Below are 24,364 nucleotides of genomic sequence, written 5' to 3'. Positions count from 1 at the left end.
TAAAACAAGGAGAAAGAGAATGTACGATCCTTATTTTCCAATCTAACAAGGCTTTGATTTGCTCCAATAATTTCGGAAAAAATACTGCATCATTTATATGAATCATTTGTGGCTCCTCGACTAAGCGGACTACGCAGCAGGAGAGTAACAAACATTGGCGGTAGGCTTCTTCTTTCTGGCGTTACGTCCACACTGGGACAGAGCCTGCTTCTCAGCTAGTGTTCTTAGGGGCTGTCCATTTATTACATAAGACGTTTTTCGGAGTTTTTCAACCCACGCCCCCCCCCCCTCCCCCCATGGTAAGATTTTTTGTATGAAAATTAAAAATAATTGTATGGCGCGTAAGAAATCTCAGACCCCCCCCCCCTCCCCCCATAAACCCTTACGTAATTAATGGACCGCCTCTTATGAGCACTTCCACAGTTATTCACTGAGAACTTACTATGCCAATGACCATTTTTGCATGTGTATATCGTATGGCAGGTACGAAGATACTCTATGCCCTGGGAAGTCGAGAAAATTTCCAACCCGAAAAGATCCTCGACCGGTGGGATTCGAACCCACGACCCTCAGCTTGGTCATGCTGAATAGCTGCGCGTTTACGGCTATCTGGGCCCCAGGCCTAGCAACCAACAATGTTTTCTTTTCACTGCGAGTTCACAAAGTGCGTGCCAGTACCCAGTACTTAATTAAGAAATACAATTTCCCTGCTTCTCTAAATGGTGAACGATCTTGTGTGAACAAAGTGATTTTCCTGAGCTGTTGTTTAGTACCAATTGATTTGTCCAAGTGTCTTAAAATGTTACTATAATCTTTTTTTTATTACAGCCACAATCCGTTTCAAATGTATTTTCGAAAGAAATATAAATTTTTACGACATTGGCGTTATGCTCGAAGAAAAGCATCAATTTTGTAGCGATGTTGCACACTAAGCTCATACGGTGAATTTCACCGTAATCTCAACAGCTGAACAGTTCGGTGAAATAAAACACCGTAATTCCGTTGAAATTTTACGGATTCCGGTGATTTTTCACGGAATACTGTAAAAAATTACCGTACTCCGTTTATTAAAATACGTGTTTTCAGTTTAAGCGTTTATTGAGTTATGGTTCTTAATCAGTCTAATGTCAGGTCTTATTTAAGTCATGGCCTACTTCAGATTGGGAGTAGCTTAGTGTAATGTAATTACCTAATATCTGAATACTACACTCCGTTATTTTATTTCACCGAACTGTTCAGCTGTTGAGATTTTACAGGAATCCATAAAATAATTTGAATGTGTGGTTTTATGTATCGTTTGAAATTTGCACCCATAAATCCCAATTTATGGAACGGATCCTGATTTTTGGCACATCATTATCCAGTAGAGTAAGGTGGAGCAAAAGTTTAAAGTTTCCAGGAAAACAATTATGCTTATTCTGCGCGGCGTGTAAGGTGAGACGAGTCGAATAAGGTGACAATAGGGTCCTAAAATGTTTAATGAAATCTTGTTTTCATTTAATAACACGAAAGAGCATGTTACTGCAACTACTTTAGCATTTTTTCCCGCTTAAATAACGTATATATCATATTTAAACTTTAATTTAAAAATTGGATCCATAAATGAACCTTGACACTTGAGATCATGTTTGACGTTCGCTTAGTCGACAACATTACCACAGGGGCTCAACTTTTTAACACCGGGGTTGTTCCTTTCTGACATTTCGGAAGGGACACGGAAAACAAAATACACCCAAAATTTGAGTTTAAACCAAGGGGTGTGACAAAATTTTAAAAAAAAACTTAAAAAAAGTTGTTTGGACTTAAACCATCGGAAAACATTAGAAAATTGAGTAAACATATGTTTTTGACCTAAACTTAAGCGTTTGGTACTAAAATTGGGATAGGGCTTTAGGACCCTATTGTCGACACGCTCCCATTTGATTAACAATAGTCGTCTCACGTCACTCGCGGTGAGAGCGACTCGTCTTTACTCACACGCCGCGCAGAATAAGCACAAATAGCAATTGAAACAAAACAAATACATTACAGTGAACCTTCAACATATTGGCTATAATTTTGCTGAACAAACTTGGGACAAAATACCAATTACCCATTTTTAGTTATAACAATTTTAAAATTGATTGTCTTAAACGAAAAATACACACTAAATTTTCATCAAAAAATTACCCAAAACAGGGTTAATTGTAGTATACTCAAAAAAGCTGTTTTTCGAAAAACTAAGTGAAAATGTAAAATGTTGGTGATATTTTTCGCACGACCAAACAAATTTTGCTAAATTTGAAGATAATATGTGGATCTTAGACAATTTGCAAATTTTTCCGTGAGTTTATACATGGGTCGAACTTTTGCCCCGCTGATTTAAACTCTTGCCCCACTATGGGCTAAAAATTGTTTCCAAACATTTATGCGAAAACTAATACACCTCAAAACATCCTTATGATTGGCCTAGAAACGCCCTAACATAAAATACCGTAAGGCGGGTTGACATTGGGCCAAGGTTTTTACAGCAAGCTAATGCCAAAATAATGAATACAATGTGTCAAGCTTCAAGAATACGTTATAAATAGCCAATAAATGGTCATATATTAGTGTTTTGGCGTCCCTACTAGCCATGAGATGCATCGAAAGCGGCGGTCAAAGTCACCCCCTAGGCCCAATGTCACCCCGCACGGTGGTATTAAAAAAGATTTTATATGCAATTGTTCCATGGAACGAAAGTTTGACCAAAAATTACAATGTTCACGTCGAAATACAACAAATAGTCATAACTTTTCCAAATCTCAATCGATTTTTATGATATTTGGAGTGAAAATCTTTTACTTGAATAGCATTCGAGCCACCATGACATTTATAAGTTTTGTTTTGAATTGTGCTAGAAATCTTAAAAAGAAACTCTTGCCCCACTCGAACTTTTGCCCCACTTTACTCTACTTAACAATATGTTGTCTCATGTTTAATAAAAACAAAATTGTCCGTATTGCCTGAGAAAGTTCTGCCATATCAAAAACGTGCCTTAATTGTTATCTTATTTGCTTTGGTTTGGGTTCCAGTCTTATTAAATCAGAGGAAAACCAGCGATTCACTATTTTTCGGCGTTTCGGCGTAATATATTTTGTCTTGTTCTTGAATACTGTGCGGGAATGAAACAAAAACATCGATTCTTTAGCGTGATGCTTTAAGATAAAGTTTAATTTTATTAGAAAGGAATTCAGTTCATTTAATCAATCTGACTCTCAAATTCCTTTTTCATAAAGACTAAATATTCCGCGAACAAAACTTGATAATAGTTTTGCTGCTGGGTATATTTCGGGTTTAAAAGGTAAAACTTGTCTCAATCAATTAAATGCTTCTCAGATGGCCGTGGTTACATAGTTTTACCTTTAGAAAAATCATCATAATCTGAAATTTATTATTTAACCTCAACTAAACTGTGACTTAATATATATCATGACATCCATGGTAAGTATATTCGACTACAGCACATTTATTCATCTTTGCTCTACTGTTTACATAGGATAAGTTTCCCAACGGGGGAGCCAAGAAGTTCCAATTGTATAGGTACAAAGCTCGCTAAAAACCAAATTTTTGCACGGGGTTGTTGTTTTTTGCATACAGAGGTTTAGAGTATGCATTTTGTGTTGAAATGATTTGAATCAATGATGCATTATTAGTGAGCACAGGAGCAATTGAATTAAAAAAGTGCGAATCCCATGCGAAGCATTGATATTTTCAAAGCATGCTTTTCAAAATATCTGTGCAGCAATGATGATCTTTGAAGACTGCAGACGAGTCACGTGAATTTGCTCGATTTACAAAATAGACCCCAGAATCTATTTCATACATATGCTTAACGGATTGTCATCACTTGGCAACTCGTTCATTTTCTTAAATACTCCTATAATTCGTCTCAACCATCCAGTTTTGGATAAGGGGTCATGCACAAATTACGTCACGCTCCAAGGGAGGAGGGGGGTCAAACCAAGCGTGACAAGCCATATAAAATTTTCAGAGGACTCATACAAAAAACGTGACATAGGTGAAGGAGGGAGTCAAAAAATGTGAAATTTAGCGTGACATAATTTGTGTACCATCCATGAGGAAACAAAGCCTCTTTAGTTTCAAAAGAAATTCTGATATTGAACTTCAAGATTATGAAGCTAATGAAAACTAAGAATGCTTTTTAAGTCAAACATGTTTATATTTTCATGCAAACCAATAGATTCAGATTAAAGGCAATCATGAGACACTCATATAAATGATATTATTGTGCAACATAATTAATATCTGCTTGTCTACCTACCAAGAAAATGAAAAGTTAATAAAGATTGTGAGTTATTGAGATTCTCAATAAAAGATGCTGAGGTCGCAAATTATGAATTCGGAAGAATTCATTAAGAATGATACTTCTTCATTTGCGGAAGAAAGTTTAAAAGCACTTGCCGAATTGAAATGATAGACAAAAATCATTTGTTCTGTTTCCTGAAATTTAAAAATCTGTTGTTAAAATTACATATATAAAATGTTTCTAGGTACCAGTTGGAAACAAAACAAGATTTTTTCCTCGATACCCCCTGACATCGGCTTACGACCCCCGTGGGAATCGCTACCCACACGGAGACGGAATTCAACTCAATTTTGGGTTGTTTCAACGCAATTCCGTAGTTGAGCCCAATAACTCAATTTTGGCTAAATTTCCAAGGTCCCCACTAGGTAGTTTGGCTTTAAGGCTAAGTAGCCCGTCATTCGTTTTGGCAACAATGATGACTTTTCAGCTTGTATTTCAAAGTGATAAAACTTAGTCTTGATAGTTGATATTGACTTCAAAAAGTGTCACTGTACGCGCCAACATGCATGAAGTATGCTGATACTTTTTCAGCTGTGTCAGTGCAAAACCCAACTGATTTTCTTTCATTCGAAATCGTGAGATAAATTAGTAACAATCATCAACGATGCGTACAAATGTCAATGACGGCCTACTTCGCCTTAATTCCATTAGAAAAATATACTCAATTTTGGGTTGATTTAACGCAAAATTGAGTTCTTTCGACCCAAACATAAGAAAAGTTGCATTTACCCAAATTTGGCTTATTGGGCCAAAGTACCCCCATTGGGTAGATGCAGCTCTCTCTATTTTTGACAACATTCGTGTGTGAGAAAGAGAAAACCGAGAGATTTTGGGTTGAAACTATAATCGATATACTTAATTTTGGGTAAAGTAAACTCAAAAATTAGGTAAAAATATTTCTCCGTGCACAGTTTGGGAACCTATGTCATGTTGAAGAGAAAAGAGATAGAAATCTGATTTTTTCTGACTTTTTCTAATATTTGAAAACGAATCTTGCTCGGGTGACGCGTTCTTTTCTGCCGGGCAGTGCATCGAGAAAGTCCGAGAAGTCGTCAGTGTTTTCCCTCTCGGGTGACGCGTTCTTTTCTGCCGGGCAGTGCGTCGAGAAAGCCCGAGAAGTCGTCAGTTTTTTTCCTCTCAGGTGACGCGTTCTTTTCTGAGTGTTTTTATATGGCCGAGCACACGAGTGAAGCTGAAAGTGGATTGTGGCTGCTCAATCAAGGATGAAGGATCAATCGGTGAGCTCGTTTCATGCTTTTTTTTCAAGTCTATAAAATATGTATAACCGCACATTTAATGATTTTTCAACAAACTATGAATGGTTCGTCACTGTAAGTGTCGGCATAAACTCTTATTCATAACTTTATTGTTTTATATTTTTTATACAAAATCACTTACCTTTATTTTTATACATAAAAAAATGCTTTGAATGGTTTGGTCTGTGCTAGAAGTGTAGACTTGCAAAACGTTTATTTTATTCAAAAAACTTTGAATGGTTCGCCACTGTAAGTGTCGGCATAAGAATATTATGTGATAGTCTAGCCAATCGATATTTTTTTTCAATTTGAGTAAAATATCCTGTAGGAATGTTGCTTTTAGCTATTTGTTCAACAAACTTTGAATGGTTCGTCACTTCAAGTAACGGCATTATTTTCTCATACTTGAAGATTTTTCATGTCAATCGAAAATATCATATTTCTAAGTATGTTTATATCTCACAAATAATCGTTTATCATGGTCTAATCGCTTATCACCCTCCCAGTAACCTTTGCGGAGATGCAGAGGCAAACACGGTCTCCAGATAGCAAAGGTTACACACTAACATTCCTTCCCCCAATCCCACCTGACTGCAAGGACGTGGCCGGCGCCGTTATTGACCCTGTATAAATAGAGGCACTGAATTATGCACACTGAAGAAGATAATGGCCAATCCCAGCCGAACTTCTAGTTGATTCTTTGTGCATTTTCACTGACTTTGGTCAATCACGGAATAGCAACCATTGATATGTGTAGTCAGTCTAAGCTAAGCTAAGCTAAGCTATTTGAAAACGAATCTTTTCGTGCTAAACAAAAAGCTTTCAGGGACCTCTAGGAGCAGCGCTACAAAAAAATGAGACATTGTGCATTAAGGGGACACGGGAGACCGTGTTATTTTCCCTATCTTTCGTCTCACTCTAACAATAATCATCAAAATTTTGTGGAAGCAAATGTCGAGTTTTAGTGAACCGATGAAGCTGAAAATTTATCGGATTGTGCACTACATATATAGAATCATAGTGATACATTTTCGCATCGATATATGGAGTGGTTCTTGGGATTTGCTTCTTGAAATGGATAGGGTGATTATGATGACATCCCGTGCGGCCTTAAGGGTTAAAAATGACCCATGACTTTGAAACGCTCTCAAAAACATATTTTTGAACCGGTTTTCGTTCTTCTAGCTTTATATGAAAGATATGGAACCCTAGAATGGATTTTTTTTGTGAGTTTGGCCATTCTGGGTACAAGGGCATCTGAAATCTGTTACAGAAGGAACTGGCACATATCATTTTCAGCAGTTCATACGCATGATACGACGGTTCATATTTATGCATGATTTATATGGGCCTCCGAAACATAAAATTATATTCAAATACCGTGCACCCCCGCTAATTTGAACGGTACCTCATGTAAACCATCGGGGTTCATTTTTAATGTGGATATCTAGTCACCCTAGAATCGTGCTTCTGGTTACCTCTTTGACTGTTTTGTTTTGATTCTGCGTTCCGTTCCACAGCGTTTCATATCACTTCACTTCGTTCCATGAGCGAAATGACGTTTGAACAATTTTTAATCTGAACGATGTGCAAATTGGCGGGGTACAAATTAAAAAGTGTTCAGATTAGATGTGATCAAACCAACGCGGGTACCCGGTACTTCAAGAATTCCTCTCGAATTATCTACAGAGACTCCTTCAGAGATTTCTCTATGGATTCTGTCGAAGATGCCTTCAAGGATTTTACCAGTAATTCCTCCAAGATAATCTCCATCGTAACCCCTATGGCTATTTCTCCTGGGATGCCACTAGCAGTTTTTTTCCTCTAGGAAGAACTTTTATTCGCTACCAGATCTTCTAGAACCGTTTCGGTAGGACTCCAGAAATCCTTCAGCAATTCGTTTAAGGAATTTTGTCAGTAGCTCCTCAAGGAATTTCTCCAAGGGCAATTCCAGGAATTTTTGCAAGGATATTTCAACAGGGATACTTCTAGCGATTTCAACAGAATTTTCTGCAGGAAAGCCTTCAGTGATTCCTCCAGTAAAACCTGTACTGGGATTTCTACAGGAATTTCTCAGGGAACTTTTCCAGGAATTATTGCTGAGATTTTCCATTTTTTTAAGGATTACTTCAGATATTTCTACAGAATTTCCTCAGTAATTTCTCAATATTCCTCTAGGAATTATTCCTGAGATTTCCTCCACGAATTCTTCCTCTCATGAATTCCTAGAGAGTTTCCTTCAGGAATTCTTGCAGGGATTCCTTTAGAAAAATCGCTACATGCATTATTCTAAGGATTTTCCAAGCAATCTTCTGAGAATTCCCCTTGATCTTTTTCCAAAGATGCGTTTTTGGCCTCTATAAAATCCTTCGGCGATTCCTCCAAGAATTCCCAAAAAAAAATCTACAGAGATTCGCCCATGAATTCCTCCAGGAATATCATCAAAAAAAATAGGAATTCCTCTAGGTTTTCCTCCGCGATTTTTTTTTAGAGATTTCTCCAAGAAGTTTTTTGGGAAATTCCTGGATAAGTTTTGGAACGGATTTCTGGAGCGATCTCTGGAAGTATCTCTAGAGAAACGAGAGAGTAATCCCTAGAGATATCCCCGGTTCAATTCCCGGAGGAATCCCTAAAGAAATTCTTGAAGGAATTCCCGAGGAAATCTCTGGAGAAATTGTTAAAGCAATCACTGAAACGTCAAAATGCTTTTTGGCTACGCAGCCTTTATTTTTCAAAGGTTTTTTTTATAATAAAGCCTGCTTAGACAAAAAGGAAGGACTCCAGGAGTCATCCTGGAACCCCTGGTAAATTTTTGGAGGTAAAGGTCAAAGTTTGGCCACACGCATTATCCGTGTAAATTGGTGAAATCGTTTATTTAAAAAATCAAATTATATTTCTTTTTTAAGTTCACTATTTTATACTAAATTCAGGAAAATATTCAGTTAGGCATACGCTTTTCCAAATCCGAATGTTTTGATGGGAATGGAATGTTTATTGATTTTAGAGACCGATAATATCTCTGCATCTCTACAATCATCACGGAAAAGGTGTTGATTGTCAAACTATTCAAAAGTTATTTTTAGTAATAACGAAAAAAAGGTATGTGTACATTAAAATTTAATGAGACAGGTATAAGGGTTTATGTCGACATTTATAGTGACGAACCATCCATAGTTAGTTTGAAAATTACATAAACGTAACGAGCTCACCAGTTGACATCCTCCATCCTCATCACCTAGACCACCATGCCTGACTTTTTCTCTACCTGCAATCATGTACTTCGTTTTGGTTGAATTAATGGTCAGGCCTATCCTCGTTTCCTCCCTCTTCAGAGGCACGAAGGCCACTGAGCTGCGATCGATTCCAATTAGGTCTATATCGTCCGCAAAGCCAAGGGGCATGTGCGGCCTTGTGATAATAGTGCCATTTCTCTGAACGCCAGATCTCCTAATAGCACCCTCGAGTGCAATGTTGAACAGTAAATTTGAAAGTGCGTCTCCCTGCGTTAACCCGTCTAACGTCACGAACGAGGTTGACACCTCGTCTGCGATCCGAACACGTGATTTCGAACCATTCAGCGTAGCACGTATCAGCCTAATTAGTTTGGCCGGAAAACCATGTTCAGACATTATCTGCCAAAGCTCATTTCTTTTCACTGGGTCGTACGCCGCCTTGAAATCAATAAACACATGGTGATTCTGCAAGTTATACTCCCGGAATTTATCTAGGACCATTCGCAAGCTAAACATCTGGTCCGTTGTCGAACGGCCTTCACGAAAACCAGCTTGGTATTCGCCGACGAAGGACTCCTCGAGCGGTCTTAGTCTGTTAAACAGGATGCGCGACAGAATTTTGTACGCCGAATTCAGCAGGATAATTCCTCTGTAATTGACACACTCCAGTCTGTGCCCTTTCTTGAAGATTGGGCGTATGATGCCATCCAACCAGCCGGTGGGCAATTCTTCGTCCTCTCATACCTTCAGAAGTACTCGGTGGATCGACTGATAAAGCTGCTCGACCGGGATCTCGTCCTTCCCAACAGCCTTACAGTTCTTCAGCTCGCTGATAGCCTTTTTAACCTCTCCTATGCACACTGGGCCAGGAGCAGAATTTAGCCAGACAAAACCTCTAGCGCTTTAGGAGTGCATTTTTTCGAGTTGGTGTCAAAGGAGACTTGTCTTGAATTTGTTTGTTCTTCAATTTGATGATAAAAGTTAGTTGGAAATTTCGCCACATAGGTGGCGCTACGATGCAAACTTTTTTGTTTTGCGTCCTAGAGCTTTCGCGTCTTCGGCAATGTTTTAGAACGTGTAAAAATACGACAAGTTGTCGAAGACACCGATGTTCTAGGACTTCAAATAACAAAGTTATGGTAAAAAATGTGTAATCACTTAAATTTTTCGCTTTTTTCTACTTTTTACCCCAAAATGTAAAATATTTTATTTTAACAACCGTGCGTCGTTTAATTTCGATGACATGCATGTACTGTACGAAAAAAAATCTTATTATTATATAAATATTTGAATTTTTGAACAAATTATTGTAAAAATATGATAATTTTTAACATAACTTTACTCAAAAAGTTGCAAGTTTTTGCAAAAACTTATCAATGTACCGAAATACGCTATATTTCATCTACCAAATGTCAAAGTTTTCCAGATGTATATTTTGATATATTTGAGATATCTTAATTTAAAATAGCCATCTCTTCATATAAATAGAATGGACTTATTATTAATTTTATCATTATTCTACAAGATTTTTGACACATTGCGTCAGTTAAGATTTGTTAATCAAATACTTTTATTTTGATACTAGTGATTTGTAAATTGTGATTTATGTCAGAGAGAACTGTCTCGACGCGGTCATAACAGGATGTAAAAAATGAATTATAGCAGGCCATAGCGAAGTTCTAATTAGACAGTTGCTGGAGATGACATAAGAGCCACACAACAATATGAAAATATCTAGATACTGTAACACCTGACTAATAAAAAGTATTTGATTAATAAAACTTGACTGACGCAATGTGTCTAACAATCTTATAGTACAATGATAAAATTGATAATAAGTCTATTCTATTTATATGAAAACGGTGGTTATTTTAAATTCAGATATCTCAAATATATCAAAATATACATCCGGCAAACTTTGACATTTGGTAGATGAAATATAGCGTATTTGGGATCATTGATAAGTTTTTGCAAAAAATTGCAACTTTTTGAGTTAAGTTATGTTAAAAATTATCATATTTTTACAATAATTTGTTTAAAAATTCAAATATTTATATAAAAATAAGATTTTTTTTCATAAAGTTTATGCATGTTATCGAAATTAAGCGACGCATGGTTGTTAAAATGAAACATTTTACGATTTTGACGTAAAAAGTAGAAAAAACGTAAAATTTAAGTGATTTACACATTTTTTACCATAACTTTGTTATTTGAAGTCCTAGAACTTTGGTGTCTTCGACAACTTGTCGTATTTTTACACGTTCTAAAACATTGCCGAAGACGCGAAAGCTCTAGGACGCAAAACAAAAAAGTTTGCATCGCAGCGCCACCTATGCGGCGAAATTTCCAACTAACTTTTATCATCAAATTGAAGAACAAACAAATTCAAGATAAGTTTCCTTTGACACCAACCCGAAAAAATGCACTCCTAAAGCGCTAGAGGTTTTGTCTGGCTAAATTCTGCTCCTGGCCCAGTGTGCTATGGTCGGTGGGTCCACAGCTTGATCGTCATCATCAATATTCATCCTGTTCCTCGCTACGTTTTCATTTTCATCGTTCAACAATTGCTAAAGTTCTCCTTCCACTTGGCAGCCACCGCCGTTTTATCGGTTAGCAAATTCCTTTCTCGATCATTGCACATGGCGGGCACTGCCCAACTAACATTCATTGCAAATGTAAACATTCTGTAAGCCCTCTTTATACGGCTTGATGCTGACTAAAGGAGCTGTACATACGGACGAAAGCTTCTATGCGATCCTTTTACCAACAAATCTGGCGAATCTACTCAGCTATTTTTAAGCTGTGTTGGCAGCTCTTATTCATACCGATCATTGATCTATCTCGACAATTGTACGACAAGTAGCTGTGTAACATCTTCGGAAGGCGCTTTTCTCAACCATTGCGCAACTGTTGAATAATTTTATACAGCTTTTCTGTATTATGGATTGAATATTATTTCCGGAAGCGTCCGGAATTCATATCATAAGTATCTGAATTTAATGCTTCCAACGTTACTCAACTAAAGTACTTGCCACCGCTTGGAATCGAACTCATGATCTCTGCATCCACAAGTCTCGACACTGTCCTTGCTGCCACCACAGTATATATCGAACGCAAAGAAAACACATGTTTTGTTCTACGTCTAAAACGGTTCACGTAATATTTTAAAATGATGGTAAAAGATGTAAAAGCCACGCTTACACCACTTTCTTCTTCTTCTTTCTGGCGTTACGTCCTCACTGGGACAGAGCCTGCTTCTCAGCTTAGTGTTCTTATGAGCACTTCCACAGTTATTAACTGAGAGCTTACTATGCCAATGACCATTTTTGCATGTGTATATCGTGTGGCAGGTACGATTATACTCTATGCCCTGGGAGGTCGAGAAAATTTCCAACCCGAAAAGATTCTCGACCGGTGGGATTCGAACCCACGACCCTCAGCTTGGTCTTGCTGAATAGCTGCGCGTTTACCGCTACGGCTATCTGGGCCCCTACACCACTTTATCTGGCTGTAAAAGGGTGTGAAACGTCAAACGCATCCTACATCCTACAAGCTGTGTAGATGCGCCACAACTTGTTGTTTTACAGCTTACTGCTGTATGTTCGCTGTATAATTGACGACAAAGCGCTTCTTAATTGTAGATTGAACAGCATAACAAATAATATTGTATAGAAGCAGCTGGATTAATGATGGGAACTTTTATTTCACGGTGTTAAGTTACAGCTAAGTAAAAGCACGCTGACAAAATTTATTCATTCCTCTCACGCCGAGGACCTGGGATCGAATCCCATCCCCGACATAGTCACTTATGACGTAAAAAGTTATAGTGACGAGTTCCTTCGGAAGGGAAGTAAAGCCGTTGGTCCCGAGATGAACTAGCCCAGGGCTAAAAATCTCGTTAATAAAGTCAAACTAACCAACCAAAATTTATTCAGCTGTAGCTGCACAATGCTTGCGTTACAGATATTTGTAGCTGCAAAATGCTTGCGTTACAGCTGTATTAACGCTAATCGTTTTATTTTTGACAGATTTCATTTTCTGCTGCATTCGCTGCTTCAATTCAACTATTATAGTACTATAAGCCAAATAATCTTGGCTTATAGCACTAAAATTGTTAGTTGGGTGGTACGGTATTGTGCCGCGCACCATTGATCGTTGCATAGAATCTCCGCATATCAATTCGGTTCATGCTTTCTTGAGCTTCAGCTACCACACTTTCTACTTGTCGCCTTTTATTTCTGTGGTGGATTCGCTTTTCTTCAGCTCTCGCTCCCCTGTACCGCTCTCTGTTCTGTCTGATACCGGCCACAAGCATACGGCTTTTACACCAGAGATTCTAAATTTCTGAACCCAATATTTGGAACACATCCAATATAAATCTGTTCTTGTGGCACCACTGCCACACACTACTCTGCCCAGCAAAAAACGCGAAACGAGGAAGGAAAAAATTCTTCACCGGTGCCACGAAGAAACGATCCGTCTTGCTTAAGCTTCCCGAAGCACTGCCCTGCAAAACGCGCGAAACGAAAGGAGAAAACATTCCTCACTAGAACCACAAAAAAAAAAGATGCGGCTTGCTTTCGGAAGCACTCTGTTGTAAAAAGGCAAAAGTAATAACTGATTTTGTTCGACAGAAGAACAAAGGAATATCGAAATTTGACATTATTATCAAACAAAACAATGGCAAAAGTTAGCCTAATTAGCCTATGATAGAGAGAGAGAGATGCGATCTGTTGATTCGTACAGTATATTGTAAACAAATTAGCAATAAGAAAATAAAATTGTGATAAAAAATACATTTATTTATTATTCTGAGTTTCGACTCGTATTCAAAATAACAAGTAAATGACATATTTTGCAATTGTAATTAAAGTTTCAGTTTTTCGTGAGAGTCTTAAAATGTGCAAATTAGTGCGTATACTAAAATATGATTTTATTTTGTTTTTGATTTGCCATTCTACTTGGGCAAGCAAAACGAAATACAGGCAGGATCAAACGAAATCGAAGTCCAGCATACCCAGCACATTTATTATGTCTTCTTTATCGTTTTTTTTTTCGGTCTTGTTTGTTAAACATTTTGAAATAGTGGTAAACAAGCGCTGGATGACGTCCCTTCAGTAATATACAATTTTAGATCATCTGCATGGTTAGTCCCTCACACATAACATCGTTGGAGAAGGCAATAAACAGTAACGGATCAAGGTTGCATCTTTCTGGGCAACTTTTTTTAATTATTGTGATATTTTCAAATCTTACGTAATAAAAAATCGGTATATGGTTCAGAGCAGTAAGTAATTTTTATTCTCACATTTGCCTCACTTATTTTCGTAATTTATGTAGAAACGTCTATGACCAGTCAGTGGTTACAACAGTACAAGGGACAAACTGAACGACAAATGTATAAAGACAAGGGATGGGTCGATGCGCGTTTCCAGTAACAAAAACAAAGGTACAGAAAAGAAAAAAAAATCAAAGATAGAAGTGTTAGATGATAATTATGACTATGCTCAGATGTACAAGACTATGATATGAATTGATGAGGTACCAAAACAGTTTCAGCAAGGTAGAAAGTACTATGGACATAAATAATGCATGATAGGCCTTAAGTGCATTCACAGATAAATGAAGCTCACGCAGGCTTCTGTCGATGTGGTCATCGTCGAGATTTTGTTAACTGGCTGTGCATGTTGCCCATTACATACTTTACAATACATGACCGTTAGAAACATAAACGTTGAAAATCGTTCGGATCCTAGATTGATGTTTGAGCAAGGATTATTAATACGGACAATGACCACAACCTCAACACACATGACATAATATTCAAATCAACTTCAAATGGAACGCTCTCGATCCCTCTTCTTAAACAAAGATAACAATAGAATGGTAATTCAAGTACAAATCAATTTAAAAATCAATTCGATTGCAATTCGAGCTCATCTACCAGGAATTGGATAGTAGTTGAGACCCTTATCCCCCAACCGTACATCGAAGTGGAACTATGATACAACAGTTTTTGAAAAACCGCGAGCGCCCCCAATTCTGCCCAGTCCATAATTCTGCGCAAATTGATCAAAATATGATTAACTTTACAATCTTTATTCATGTTACATGCACCTGTTGCTACTATTACAGGACATCCATTCACAAAAAAAAAAACATTTATGCAAATTATCAACAAGTTTCAACTTTTTGCGACTTATCAAAAGTACGCAGAATCACGCCCTAGGTGCGCAGAAGATGGCACGTTTACGGTTTATATTTTATCTGCTTTTTACATAAACTCAACATGCAGTGCAAGATCAGGCGCATCTTAACATAGGGTCAATGTGTATCCGTTGTTTGCCCTGCTGAAAAGCTAGTTGGATCTTAGTGATACACTACATACGCGAGGGGCGCTGCATTTTTACTGGCTCAGACTTCGACTTCTCCCTTTCGATCAGATGCAACACTTTCTTCGTTTGGTACCGCTGCTGCACTCGGTCGTTAGCTGCAATCAGTCGTCGGCTTTCTTCGGCGATGCATCGACGTAGATCTTCAGCGCACGCTCCTTCCGCGGCGAATACGTCGAACTGTTGCGGATGTCTTTCTTGGTCAACTCTTTGCGTTCCTCGGCCGTCAGTTCCGCCAGCGGTTCGGTTGAATCTCTGTAGTGCAAGGAAAAAAGGGAGGGATATTGAAAACGTCTTCACAAATGGCAGGGCTGGTAGCGACTAAGTGCCTTCAGAATAGGAACTTTAGAGATCTTTTACTTGAAAAGAGACCAAATGGGAATCAAGACAACAATAAGAAACCTAACTTGAATCACAGATAATAATCTTACCAGAAATTTCTCTAAGTATATTTCTGGAAACTTTTTTTTCAAATGAGCGAAACTAACAAAAGCATACAAATCGAGTTTCCCTAAACTAACATAGTTTTTATAATAGATACAAATTTCAAAATGTAAATAATGTAAAAAAGAAAAGATTTCGGCTCTTTTATACCCTACGGCGCCCGAGCCTGCCAAATAAACGAGATGAGTAAAAAAAATCGAGTTCGAAGCTTCACTAGTTTGATCTTACTTGATTTTTCATTGAATAAAAACTGAAGAACAAATGACCGTAATTGAAATTTGGGAAGTTACTTCTTAGAGGGCGTTACGCTGGAATGTGTCTATTTCGCCTATTTTACTACACACCAAACATATGGTGAAAAAGGGGAGTAAATGGAGGAATCCATATGAAACTGCTTGGAAAGATATCTAGATAAATTGGCTTAGGAATTCTTGTAATCTTCCTGAAAAAAACCCTTAACGAACTGCTTCAAAAACTCTGAAATGATTATTTGTTGATTTTATTGGAAAAAAAACTTTTGTAGAAATCCTTGGAAGATTTCCTGTAGTGACAACTGAAGAAATCAGTGGAAGAATTATTCAAAAAAGTATCTGGAGAAAGGCTCTGGGAACATTTTTACAGTAATCCTAGTGGAAATTACAAAAGGGTGGAAGCGATAAAGCACTGCACAGTGGGACGGATAGGGGTTCTAGGAGGAAAGATGGAACTCACACCTGCAATTGTGATTTTACGTTAAAATGATGTTCTACAAAGTTGTTCCTATTACAAAAACAATTTTTTTGGTCGGAGCGAAAATTAGGGTGGCCCTTTGTAAAAAAGATAATCATAAAAACTTTTTTATGTTAAGGAATATTGGTATAGTTTGTTCTACAAAGTTGAAGATCAGTAAATTTTAAGCTGATTTGACCAAAAAAGTTTTTTTCTAACTCAAAAATTGGCCGTTTTAGAGCATTTTCCGCTACTGATGTAGGGTGGCCCTTAAAAATTAGGTTTTTGTGTTTTATTTTCATTATTCCATGTTTTGTCAGAAAAGTTGCCTTCCCATCACCTTAAAAGCTTAAACAGACATACAAGATATAGCTAACTGAAACGAATAGATACAAGAATCTTTTCGTGATGCAAATTTCATTTACTTTCATGGACATAGAGTATCATCGATACTAATACATACGATAGACGAAAGTAAAATGACAAATATGACAAATAAAGCTCTCAGTTAATAACTGTGGAAGTGCTCTTAAAAATAGTAACCTGAGAATCATGATCTGTTCCAGTTGGAACGTAATGCAAAGAAAAAGAATATTGAAACATTTTTTTCTGATGAAGAGTTATGGACTTTTTTATAACAAAAAATAACAATTTTTCGGGTTTATAGAGTAGGGGATATTAAACTTTCGTTGGTATAAATATAGTGTTTTCCAGCTTAAAATATACATCGTATTCTTCTTCGGCTGACTGGATCATAAGTACATAACTGTTAAAAACAAATACACAGTAAATTAATGATCATGTAGGCAATTCCCGCCTAAGGAAACTTGGTGTTATAAGGTTTTAACGTTTTAAAGTTTACATGTACACGACGAAACACGTGTCAAATGTACAAATTGAAATTGAAATTTTTCGCAGTTTCAATTTGTACATTTGACACGTGTTTCGTCGTGTACATGTAAACTTCAAAACGTTAAAACCTGTTAAAAACAGTTTTTTAAGCATCTTCCAAATTTACTACAAGGTTCACTTTCTGACATCTCTACGTGATCAAATAATGCATATGGTTATTTTCCTTAATCTGGACTGTAAAGTCAGCATCATAATCAGAAATCATACTCTAATAATCATTCGTTTCAGGTACGCTTTATCTTCTAACGTGCACAAATCACTTGTAAACGGATTTCCGGTAATTAAAAATTCGTTACTTCCAATCAGAATGTTTCCCAAAGTTTAGGAGGATGACATAACATGAAATTCAACCGTGAGCTAAATTTAAAACATGTTAAGAAGACTATTTTCCTTATTTTTATTGCAGACCTTCTTTGAATATATTCACAAGTAAGGAAATTATTGTAATGCAAAAAAATTTTTGTTTGCCTCAAATACATCTACAAGTATTAAAATGTTTAAAACTCTTCATCGGAAAAATGTACAGGCCCCAAAATATGCGTTTAAATCGGCTCTACAGATGATAGGAAGGCAACTTTTCTGAAAAACTCCAAATAAAAAATATAAAACACAAAAACCTAATTTTGAAGGGCCACCCTACATCAATAGCAAAAAATGCTCTAAAACGGTCAATTTTTGAGCTAGAAAAAAACTTTTTTGGTCAAATCAGCTTAAAATTTTCTGATCTTCAACTTTGTAGAACAAACTGTACCAATATTCCTTAAAATAAAAAAGTTTTGATGATTATCTTTTTTTACAAAGGGCACCCTAATTTTCGCTCCGACCAAAATAAATGTTTTTATAATAGGAACAACTTTGTAGAATATCATTTTAACGTAAAATCACAATTGAAGGCGTGAGTTCCATCTTTCCTCCTAACACCCCAATCCGTCCCACTGTGCACTGAAGGATTTCCTGAAGTTAATTCTGGAAAAAATCCTCTAAGCTTATCTTGAAACACCGCTGGAAGAACTTGTAGAAGACTTAAAGTACACTAAAAAAGTTCTGAAGGGATCTCTGGAAGAGTATCTGAAAGTATGCCGGAAAAAAAATCATTTATTCATTTATTTAGTTAACATCTAAACAGATAACACTGAATCAACAATTTCACGCCACAATACTCGGTTCGTGGCCGCATCTCTCAATCCTCGGTTCTGCCCCACGCTTGTCAAATCGATACGCACTTGATCCGCCCACCTAGCTCGCTGCGCTCCACGCCTTCTTGTACCATCCGGATCCGACGCTAACACCATCTTTCCGGCATTCTTGCAACATGTCCTGCTCAACGTATCCTTTCAGCTTTGGCCACCTTCTGGATACTGGGTTCGCCGTAGAGTTGGGCGAGCTCGTGATGCATCCTTCGCCGCCACACACCGTTTTCCTGTACACCGCCAAAGATCGTCATAAGCACCCGACGTTCGAAGACTCCAAGTGCTTGCAAGTCCTCCTCGAGCATCGTCCACGTTTCATGCCCGTAGAGGACTACAGGCTTTATGAGCGTTTTGTACATGGTACATTTGATGCGGGTGTGAATCTTTTTTGACCGCAGCTTCTTGTGGAGGCCATAGTAGGCCCGACTTCCACTGATGATGCGCCTCCGTATTTCACGGTTAACGTTATTGTCAGCCGTCAGCAAGGATTCAAGGTAGACGAACTCGTCGACCACCTCGAACGTAATCCCCTTCTATCGCAACACTGCTACCTAGGCGAGCCCTGTCACGCTCGGCCCCACCAGCTAACATGTATTTTGTCTTGGTCACATTCACCACCAGTCCAACTTTTGCTGCCTCGCGTTTCAGGCGGGTGTTCAGGTCTGCCACCTATTCAAATGTTCGGCCGACAATGTCCATATCATCCGCGAAGCAAACAAATTGACTGGATCTCGTAAAAATCGTACCTCGGCTCTCGAGACTGGCTCTCCGCATAACACCTTCTAGTGCAATATTGAACAACAGGCACGGAAGTCCATCACCTTGTCGTAGTCCCCGGCGAGATCCAAACGAACTGGAGTGTTCGCCTGAAACCTGCACATAATTTTGCACACCTTCCATCGTCGCTCTTATCAGTCTCCTGAACTTCCCGGGAAAGCTGTTCTCGTCCATGATTTTCCATAGCTCTACGCGATCAATACTATCGTATGTCGCCTTGAAATCGATGAAAAGGTGATGCGTTGGGACCTGGTATTTACGACATTTTTTGGAGGATTTGCCGCCAGGAAAGATCTGGTTTGTTGTCGATCGACCTTCAACGAAGCCGGCTTGAGAACTTCTCACGAAATCGTTTACTACAGGTGACAGACGATGGAAGATGATCTGAGATATTACTTAATACACCGCATTTAGAATGGTGATCGCTCGAAAGTACTCACAATCTAACTTGTGCCTTTCTTGTAGATGGGGCATATTACCCCTTCCTTCCACTCCTCCGGTAGCTGTTCTGTTTCCCAGATTGTGCCTATCAGCAGACAAAGGCCAGCCTCTCCGGGCCCATCTTTATGAGTTCAGCTCCGATACCATCCTTACCAGCACCTTTATTGTTCTTGAACTGGTGAATGGCATCCTTAACCTCCCTCAAAGTGGGGACTGGTTGGTTTCCTTCGCCCGCAGTACTGACGAAGGTTTTTTCTCCGTTGTCCCGACCTTCATTGCTGATGGCAGCCCTGCGCCATTCAGCATCGCGCGCCAATCGAGTGTAGAAGGGGCAGACTGAATGAAGCTCAAAAGTGAATGGAAAGAAGGAAATGAATAAAGCTCATTCAAGTGTTTTGCCTCGATCTGTAAAGACGTGTTTTACTGTTTTCTCTGGTGTATGTGGATGATATGCTAATCGCCACATCACGTGATGAAGACTACGAAGGAGTTGTGAAAGCTTTGGCTAGCGAGTTGCAGATTACAACACTTGGTGAAGTGTTGAAGAACAACGCCTACTGCTTGGACCAAAAGGCTTATAACGATAAGTTGGTTGCACAGTTCGGAATGCGGATGCTAAGGGATCACGGATTCCTATGGAGGTCGGATACCTACAGCAAAAGGAGGAGCTGGAGAGTCTACCGAACAATGAGAAGTTCCAGATGCTCGTCGGTGGTTTGCTGTATCTATCAGTAAATACCCGGCCAGATATCGCTATTAGTATCCATTCTTGGAAGGCAGGTAAGCAAGCCAACGAATGCGGATTGGACGGAAGCAAAACGGGTACTGCGCTACCTGAAGTCTACGAATGATTGCGATCTCTGCGCGATGAGGAGGAGTGATGGCAGCCATGCGCCATTCAGCATCGCGCGCCAATTGAGTGTAGAAGGAGCTGACTAAATGAAGTGTTTTGCCTGACTCATTCAAAGTGTTTTGCCTCGATCTGTAAAGACGTGTTTTACTGTTCTCTCTGCTATTTTACCCCTCAAATAATTGCCTGTGCTCTCAGCGCCATTCAGGTGTTCGTCGAAGTGCTGCTTCCAACTTAGGATCATCTCACGATCGGCCGTCAAAATGATCCCATCCTTACATCTCGACTCGCAGCACGAAGCCGTTGCGGGATGCGTTGACCTTCTGAAAGAACTTACGTGTTTCTTGAGACCGGCACAGCTGCTCCATCTTCTCGCACTCCGTCTACTCCAGGCGGCGATTTTTCTTCCGAAAGAGGCGAGTCTGCTGTTGCCGTTTCCGTCTATGACGTTCCACGTTCTGTCGGGTCCCTTGCTGCAGTTTGACCACCCGCGCTGCATCCTTCTCCTCCAGAATCTGCCTGCATTCCTCGTCGAACCAATCGTTCCGTCGACTCCGGCCCACGTTCCAGACGTTGCTCTCAGCTGCATTGGTGATGGCTGCTTATACTGTTCTCCAGCAGTCCTCAAGAAGGGCTTCATCCAGCTCACCCTTTTCCGGTAATGCAACCTCGATGTGATACGCGTACGCAGTTGCGACATCCGGTTGATTAAGCCACTCTAGGGGCGGCCGTCGGTACCGTACGTTGTTAACGACGGAGAGTTTTGGGCGCAGTTTCACCATCACCAGATAGTGGTCAGAGTCGATGTTTGCGCCATGATAGGTCCTGAGTGCCGTCCATGAATCAGAACGTGGTCGATTTGTGATTCTGTCTGCTATGGTTATCTCCAGGGGTATCGGTATGGAAGTCTGTGCTGGAAGTAGGTGCTATGAATGGAAGCGGCGAAATCAATTAGTCGTAGGCCGTTTTCGTTCGTCAACCGGTGGGCGCTGAACTTTTCAATAGTCGGTCTGAATTCCTCCTCCTGACCAACCTGAGCGTTTAGATCTCCTATGCCGATTTTGACGTCGTGGCTTGGGCAGCTATTGTACTCGCGTTCGAGGTGCGCGTAAAAAGCGTCTTTATTATCATCAGTGCTTCCGGAGTGAGGGCTGTACACGATTGTTATACTGAAGTTGATGAACCGGCCTTTGAGCCTCAACTTGCACATTTTCTCATTGATCGGCCAGCACCCGATCACGCGCCTCTGCATATCACCCAGTATAAAAGCTATAAAAGCTGTTCCCAGCTCGTGTATGTAGCCGCAGCTCTGGTTACCTCTAAACATTCGCACCATTGATCCCTTCCAACACACTTCCTGCAACGCTACGATGCCGAATCCGCGGTCCTTCCGCACGTCGGCGAGTATACGTATGCTCCCGATGAAGTTGAGAGATTCATATATCCACGTACCGAGCTTCCATTCGCTAGCCCCTTTAAGTCGCTGTGGTCTTCGCCGATTTTCCCGGTTCGTATTCCTTCGTTGATTATTCGTTGCTTGATTTTTTTACGGCAGGCTTTCAGGGCCTGACACCAACCCCATTCTAAAAAGCAAACCCCCCCCTTCCCTGTCAGCATACGACCCGAGTTCCCACCGGGGTTAGTTACCCGATCTTCCCTAAGTTTACTCGTATCCCGGCCAGTACCGCGAGAAGGTAGGGATAGGAGTTGCTGGGCAAAAGGCTAAGGACCTCGAGTAATCTGAGAAGTTCCTAGAGAAACCTGAAGGTTTCTCTGGAACAGCTAGAATTTTTTATGATTTACTGCAAGCAGAATATGCAAAAAAAAAGTGATCATCGAGACCATTTTGGTTAAAATCGAGACTTAAAAGGCATAGACTTGCCTTAAAATAGAGACAAAATCTCTGAAAACAGACCTGCTACGAGCCCTGCAAATGTACATTAGCACATACCTGTAGTATAAGACGTTGCCGTCTTGGAAACTACTATCGTCAAAACGGTTCGCCGTCGATGTCCACTGTAAACTGTTGTGGATCTGTAGAACCGAGATCGAATCACGTGTTTGCAGTTTGACGTACTCGATGTTTTCCTCAGGAATATCGCTGATTTTGGATAGTAGGTTCCTCAGTTCACATTTATCTGAAAAGGAAAATAGACAATCAGAATCTCGGAATTGGCTAGACCCTGAAAGAAAGGTATTTACTTGGGAACAATATTTCCTGCATTTTGCCTAATTTCATCTCGCTAGGATGCCACCTTCGAATCAGGAGAACTACATCGTTGTAATGTGTGGGTGTGACGCTGGGAAGATCTTCCACTTCTTGAAGGATCATCTAGAGAAATATGAATCATAATTGTCAGTACATGGGATATCGTAACAATGTTGGCCAAAGCAATTTCAACTTACATCAGAATTGTTATTTAAGGTAACGTCTTCCCCAATTTGGTATTCGTCGAGGTACACTTTGGAGATGCTCTTCCAGCATTTCCTCCGTAGCCGGCAACACTCGTATTTCAGGTTGTTATATTTACTGTCGGAGGTAGCCAGATGGGCAAGAACATCCTTTTTGACTTGACCCACTTGTTGCCCATTGCGAACAATCCAGTTGCACAGGAACGGTAACTTATCGAGGTCATCAACAACATCGTTCACGTTGAAGTAGTACAGGTTGATCTTGTATTCACCCTTACGCAGAACACGGCCAAGTTCAATCGTCAGACGATCTCCGTCCCTGAAAAAGAGAAGAATATAGTCAGTTATAAATTCTTCCCAAGATTCGTTCAAGAATTCTTCTACGAATTCTTTCAGACATTTTCTGAAAAAACTTCCAAGAATGTATCTAGAAATTCCTCCAGAAATCGCTCTCAGAATCGCCAACGAAATTTTTAAGCAACTTTTGAAAGTATGGGGTTTGATTTGGGAGGTTTTTCTTAAGGAAATTCTAAAGTAATCACTTTCGAAACTCCTGGTGAAGCACATGGTGCTCTCGAGGAATTTCATGTAATAATTTATTAAAGATTTTTTTTCTACCCTAAAATAAACCTTTTTGTGTTATTTAGGAAAAAAACAGTAAGTGAATTTGATATCCTAGAAACACAGAAATGCTAATTGAATTTAAGCAATCCTTTGTAGAAGTTACTGGAGATAACAACCGCGGACTGCTGAAGGATACGTTCAAAAATTCAACCAGGAATATTTCTAAAGGTGGATTTTTTTTTCTGGAAGATTGCCTGAAAAAAGAACTTCTAAAAAATTTACGGGAGTAATTACTGATTGAAAAGTTGGAAAGTTTAGCAGGAACTCCATGAAGAATTTTTGTAATATTTACTGAAAAAAATCCTTAAACAAACTAGAAAAATCATTTGAGGTTGAGTTTTTTTTTGTAAAATTCCTATACGATTTTATGATTCTATAACATTCCCCAAAAAACCATTCCCCCGAAAAGCGAAAACCATTACCCGGAATTCCGTTACCCAGAAAGCTGCATATATATTAGAGTGATACAAAGTTTGGCTCCCCTATGCTTAAACGATTGTTATTATGGTAAAAAGCATCCTCAAAACAAATATGTAGGTATTCATGATTATTTTGTATTTTATAATGAAACATCCTTCTTTCAGTAAATTCCCACACAATCTACAAACGGTATGTTTATTTCTACATAATGCAGTGATGAACCCTTCTTTCAGTATTATCTTATTAATGATATAGGAAAAATAGACCGATGAAGAGCCCATATGGTATAATGTCATTTGGCATAAAAGGAGTTGGAGCAAAGCTATTTGGTATAATAATATGAAACACTGAGTGGTT

At 39.0% G+C, this 24,364-nt stretch overlaps 1 protein-coding gene across 4 annotated transcripts in view; it reads right to left on the bottom strand.

Annotated features, from left to right (window-relative positions):
- Positions 1–14,110: 14,110 nt before the first annotated feature.
- Positions 14,111–24,364, bottom strand: part of LOC5577461 (ubiquitin carboxyl-terminal hydrolase 64E) — a 67,936-nt gene continuing 57,682 nt past the window's right edge. For 3 of the 4 annotated variants that reach the window (XM_021843406.1, XM_021843408.1, XM_021843407.1), the window contains 4 exons: positions 22,958–23,282; positions 22,754–22,883; positions 22,503–22,689; positions 14,545–15,484 (listed from right to left, as the gene is read on the bottom strand). In XM_021843406.1, coding sequence (XP_021699098.1) covers positions 15,334–15,484; positions 22,503–22,689; positions 22,754–22,883; positions 22,958–23,282 — 793 coding nt within the window. In that variant the 3' untranslated portion in view covers positions 14,545–15,333. Of the gene's footprint in view, positions 15,485–22,502; positions 22,690–22,753; positions 22,884–22,957; positions 23,283–24,364 lie in introns of all 4 variants that reach the window. The other variant, XM_001663337.2, reaches the window with a different exon arrangement.

This window comes from Aedes aegypti, chromosome 2 (genome assembly GCF_002204515.2).
Source record: "Aedes aegypti strain LVP_AGWG chromosome 2, AaegL5.0 Primary Assembly, whole genome shotgun sequence".
Classification (NCBI taxonomy): Eukaryota; Metazoa; Arthropoda; class Insecta; order Diptera; family Culicidae; genus Aedes; species Aedes aegypti.
Note: the sequence above shows the minus strand (reverse complement) of the source record. Positions and strands in the feature narration are given on the sequence as shown.